At 45.8% G+C, this 6,020-nt stretch overlaps 1 protein-coding gene across 2 annotated transcripts in view; it reads right to left on the reverse strand.

Moving 5' to 3' along the window:
• Positions 1-4,544, reverse strand: part of LOC119134565 (cGMP-dependent protein kinase 1) — a 54,115-nt gene extending 49,571 nt beyond the window's left edge. The window contains exon 1 of one of the 2 annotated variants that reach the window (XM_037271362.1): positions 4,022-4,544. In XM_037271362.1, the coding sequence (XP_037127257.1) occupies positions 4,022-4,278 (257 nt within the window). In that variant the 5' untranslated portion in view covers positions 4,279-4,544. Of the gene's footprint in view, positions 1-70; positions 619-4,021 lie in introns of those variants that run through there. The other variant, XM_037271361.1, reaches the window with a different exon arrangement.
• Positions 4,545-6,020: the final 1,476 nt, after the last annotated feature.

Raw genomic sequence — 6,020 nt, forward strand, 5'->3', positions numbered from 1 at the left:
TTCGAGCGCAAAGTCAGACAACAGGTAGCGGGGTGGTGTGGGGCGAGGGTGGGCGTGGGGGGGCACCTACTGTGGGCTTTTGGGGTAGAAAGGCAGCGTGACGTGGCTGAGATCGTGGATGTCGAAGGCGGTGGGCTCGGCCGAGATGGCCTGCCTCTTGGTGCGCTGTTGCTCCGAGTGCAGCTCGCTTTGCTTGTGGACCTGCTGCGTGGCAGGTTTAATGACGGAGCGGTACTTATCCAGTTCGTTCTGCAGCCTTTGGATCAGCTCGTCCTTCTGGTCGAGCTCCAGCTCCAGCTCGTCGATGAGTGCGTCGCGCTGGCGCAGCTCCTCGATCTTCTCCTGGAGCGCGTACTGCAGATCGCGCAGCGTGCCCATGTCTGCGTCAAGTTTCCACTCGCGTGGGTGTCCTCGCTCCTCTGCACTGCCACGCCGCGCGCAAACTTTATCCGGCATCAACAGCTTGCGCCTCTCGTCCCTTTTTTGTCTTTTTTTTTTTTAAACACCCCTCCAAGTCCGTTTACGCGGTGCTCGGCGCGCTGGTTCCCGTGGCTGACATGCTGGGCTTGGTCCCAACCGCGCAAAGTTTGCTCCGTCTCTTTCTCTCTGTCTCTCTCTCTCTCTCCCTCGCTTTCTCGCCCTCCTCCTCCGCCTCGGCGCACGTCAGGCAGACCACATGAAAGCCGCATGAAGAGAAGGGCGCCTACAGGAACCTGAGCGGCGGTGCAGCACTGGCTTGTCTTGGTGAATAAGTGCAGTGATGATTTCAATGTCAACGTCAGAGCTCCATTTTTGTTTTCAAGCAGAAGCCTGAAATTTAATTATTTTGACTGGTCAAGGAATCGTGGCAAAAAAAGGTCAACTTTGGTCTCACATCAAAATCCCCAAAGCACTTGTCGAAAATGTTTTATTTTTACTAGAAAGTTTTTTTTTTTTTAAACAGTTACTTGTCCCAATGTATAGGCCCAATTAATGTTCAATTCAAAACAACAACAATGCTCAGAGGCAGCGGAAAAACGTGCCCTGGTCTCATCTTGAGCCTCATGTGCGCATCTCCAAAGTCATCTCCTGTGCAAATTTAGGAAAGGAATAAACTGTCAAGGCCAATCAGACGAGATGGAGACTTGGAGGGCTTTAAAATAAAAAAACGCAATTACACAGGCGAGAATGGGAGACAAGATGCCAGCCAGGAGGATAAACTGTTGGTTTGTTTTGGTTGCTAAAAGGAAAAGCGGGGCGAAACGTGTCCGAAAACAAGGTGATCTATTAAGACGGGGCTAAATGAAGAGCACAGCTGCCCTCTAGTGTTGGATTAAAGGATTTAAAAAAAAAAAAAAAGTGGAGGCTCAGCCCAGCGTCAACAAAAGGAGATGGCATGCAAACACCACGTGATGGCTTAGGAGGACAATTTGGGAAGTAGGTTGTGTGAGCAAACACAAAAGATGCAAAAAAAAAAAAGCGGGAGGGATTTGATCCGAGCGAAAATGAGAAGGAGAAGAAGAAAAAAAAGACCTCATTTGCACAAGAGCAACTGGAATGCACAATTTTCCTTGAGTATGAATTCATTTGCAACACAAGTGTGGAAACTTTCTCTCCTTCGAAACCATTTAAACACACACATACGCACACAACCACACACACAACTTATGATGACTACATGAACCACAACACTAGTTCCTTTGAAAGGGAGCTCGACATTGCAAGAAAACGATTAAACCAAGTTGAAGTCAGCAGGTGCCCATGGACTCAAACTGTGACCCCACTACCCTCTGCACACACACACACACACACACATCCCGGCCATGATGAAAAAAGCCCACTCACTGTCCTTCAAAGCACCTCTGGGCTTTCAATTTCACCTCCCTAACCATCCAGGCTCAGCCCTTTTCCTATGCAGATCAATAGAAACAGGATCCGTCGCTCCACCGCGCAGTAATCCGATGACGGCTGGTGCCACGGCCCGCTCCGAGGCTGAAATCAGGGAAGCGTGGCTCGGGGGGGCTTTTGAATGAGGGTGGGTCGCATAATGTCAGACATGTATATGACACAGGTGCCAGCAGTGAGAAAACATGTTACGTCATCGGTGCTTGTTTCTGCTTCACGGCATATGGACATAGGATTACACGTCATGTCATGTTTTTGAGCCTCGCAAAAACATTTGCTCCTGGTTTGGATGCAGCATGTTCTTATTTTTGCACAAGCCTTCAGGGAGTTCAGAGAGTCCAAGCGTCAATTAAAGTTTGCAAATGAGGAGCTGCCCCGTGCGTCCTTTTGTCTCGATTGAAATTCATTCATCTGACACGTTGGAGCCTCACTGTCTGCCAGTTAGCAGGCGGGCTTTTGCTCAGTCGCAATATTAGGGACACCTGCCTTGATAAAGATAACAATGCTCATTTTTCATTGAGGTATTCATTGAATATATGGGCTTAATCTGCAGCCCACCAAAAAATTGTAACATGTAATTAGTTTCATTCAATGGGCATTGTGCTCCTCCTACCAGTTTGTGTGCCTTGACCACCAGGGGGCAGTAGAGACATACAGAGACATAGATTTAATGACGAAAGAAAGACGTAGCAACTAAGCCCAGTCATTCTTTGCAGACGATAAAGAATATACTCTATGTCTGTGTTTAGTATGCATTGTCCACATGTGCTGTTATGGCTTGAGTCAAAATAGAAGTTGTTTAAAGGTTTAGAATTACTGCAACATTGATGCTAATTTTGTTATCCCGTCTATGGCTTTTTGCACCTTGCGTTAGCATTAAGCTAGCGGACTTTCTCAAGCCTATGTGGTTTTAGACAATTCTCTTTATGTTAATGTTTGTTTGTTTTTGTTTGTGTGCATAATTATACTAAAACGACTTCACTAACTTTCCTCAAATGATTTGGGTGTTTTGTATATTTTTACATTTTAACTTCTTTCAATACCCCCCCCCCCTAAAATGGGCAATTTTCAAAACGTACTTTTATCCATTTTTTTTTTAATAAACTGATTTTAAAAACTAATTTCTAAAGCGGCAGTTGGAATTCACAATATCACACTGGATTGGATTGGGGCGATTTACCTCAACATTTGTCCAAACATTTAATGGGCTGCAAATCCTGCACTTGGTCTATTTAAAGCCCATTTCTGATGCTTAGTAGCTGATAAGTGACAAGTCAAGTCACCCATGGGGGGGCAAACAAGCCGTAAGGCGACATGAAAGGAGGGCGGGGTGGTCTGGCCAGTATGGAATGCTGTCTGAGCACTTATGCCATATCCTTCATGTCCAGTTTAAGATTCGTGTACTCTCTATATTCTCACTAGTAAGACCATTCAGAACTGTCTTACTAGTGAGAACCACCCTGATGCTCGGACCTTCTAGTAGGCCAAAAAGTGACACTGGTACTGTTAGGGGAAAAAAAAAAATCATTCTTCTCGGAAGCGGAGAAGAATGAGCATATACTAGCTGGATCAAAGATATTGATAAACTTAAATGGCTTTCCACAGTCGTATTAGTGAAGACCAAAAGCGGGACGACGAGATGAAATGAGGTACTAGTAAGAGTTACTCTACTAGTGTGCTGAACTGTCTTACTAGTCACGACAAAGCGTGTACTAGTACATGGATTTAAAATTGGAAGGATATCACATAAATATATATATATAGCTGTTATAATAGGAGGTCAAAAGTGGCATTAAAAGTTCAAATATATATATATATATCACTAGTATGACACATTTGTTCTTGTAGTTCGTATTAGTAGATGGATATGAGGAAGATGGAATAAATGCTCAAGCGGCAGGAAGGAAGCTTATGGTCCGGGCACGGTGCACCGTGTCGTCTTCTAATGGAGTATTAAATATCCTCAGACATGCACTTCGGCTACTAAAAGCCAATAATGCATCACACTTCCTCCGGACGCCCCCCAGGGGACCGCGCGTGATGGATCTGATCAATTAGGAGAGCTTTTACAGGGGCTGCGTCATCCGCCTCAGCAACCCATTCACCCCATTCATGAAAAAGTTAAAGGAATGCTTACCAGTCGGTTTTGGCGTATTTGCGGAAGGTGTGCCTGGACACGTCCTGGTGGGTCTGGGGCTCGGCCGAGATGCCCTGCGCGCGCCGGGTCCTCGGGCCCAGAAGTTGCGCGCTGGGCAGCACCGACTGGCACTTGTGCAGCTTCCTCTTGAGCTCTTGCACCTCGTCCTCGCGGTCCAGCAGACGCCTCTCCAGCTCGCGGATCCTCTCCTCCTTGAGCAGAAGGATCTTGGCAAAGTCCTCGTCCAGGTCGCTCATGCTGGCGGCGGTTCCAAGTTTCCCACCCCCCCTACAGCCCCAAAATAAAAAGTCGACTCCCAGGGAAGGGAAAAAGAACGTCCCCGGTTCCTCGCCCCCACCCCCGGCTCACCTCCACTTGTTGGGATGAGCCGAGCAAAGCGTGGCGTTAAGCAGTCGGATGGAGCGACGTTAGCCCGCCGAAGCCTCTCTTCGCTCGCCTTCTCTTCTTTTCTTGGGGAGGGAGGGCGCTGATGTCTCATTGAGAAAACCAATGACAGCAGTTCTTCGTGGACTCGCGGCCACGCACTCGTCCACTCTCCTCCTCCTCCCTCCCTCCCTCCTCTTCCTCATTCGCCCTGCAAAAAAAAAGAAAAACCGTAAACAAATATTTGCGCTTCTTTAAACAGCACACGCACGCGCAGATAACGTGTTGCACTTCAATGGTCTGCATTTATGAGTCGTTTTTGCTTGCTTTGCACGGTTAGAAGTGTTTGATATTCTGAACACGGTTCTACTAGTTCAAAACAAGAATCGTCTGACATGAAATGTACCAGGTGCCACTGCACTGAGCACTCTAATCATGACTTAAATGGAAAACAAATTAGATACAAATAAAACGTATTAGCTACGCCTGAATTTTCTATAGAAAAGATAAATACAAAAAGTACAAAAATACAAAGTTTTGCATTGTTCAAATGTCAATTTGTATTCTTATATATACGTAACGTTTTGAATCATTAAATTTATTTACATGTATCAAGATACATTAAATTTTATTACACACCCCTAATATAGAGCGGCTTACATACACAAAACATATATGTCATGTAATGTATCAAATAAATACATTGTCCAGACAGACAAAAAAATAGAGCAACAACTGAAATAATACACACACACCAAAAAAAAAAAAAAAAAAAAAATGCAATTTAGCTAAATGGCGAAAACAGACCGTGATCATTTTATTGTACACATGCATGACATAAGCAACCATGTGGTGTCATAATGTCAATGCACGGATGAGAGCATGAGATTCACAGCCGACAGATTTGTGCAGTTTTATCTGCTTGATTAGCATAAGTGGTAATTATACTCTTTGCCAAGCATCGTCCGCATCAGCGCGTACAGTTCGCTACCAACCACGTTGATTAATCTCCGGAAAGAGTCATTTCTAGGCGACTTTTTTTTTCTTCCCCCCACTGTCTAAATCTGTTGAGGGTTGATGGTGCAGTGTGTGGAAATGGAGGGGAGGGTGTTCATTAAGATTCAGGTTTAAAAATATGGATCTATAAATAGAAGGCACATTTTCCTGTTAGCTGCTGTAATTCATCGTGTTTCACCCTGGCGTTTGTCACTTGCCCCAACACACACACACACACACACACACACACACACACACACACACACACACACACACACACACACACACACACACACACACACACACACACACACACACACACACACCACACACACACACACACACACACACACACACACACACACACACACACACACACACACACACACACACACACACACACACACACACACACACACACACACACACACACACACACACACACACACACACACACACACACACACACACACACACACACACACACACACACACACACACACACACACACACACACACACACACACACACACACACACACACACACACACACACACACACACACACCACACACACACACACACACACACACACACACACACACACACACACACACACA

Source organism: Syngnathus acus, chromosome 15 (assembly GCF_901709675.1).
Source record: "Syngnathus acus chromosome 15, fSynAcu1.2, whole genome shotgun sequence".
Taxonomy (NCBI): Eukaryota; Metazoa; Chordata; class Actinopteri; order Syngnathiformes; family Syngnathidae; genus Syngnathus; species Syngnathus acus.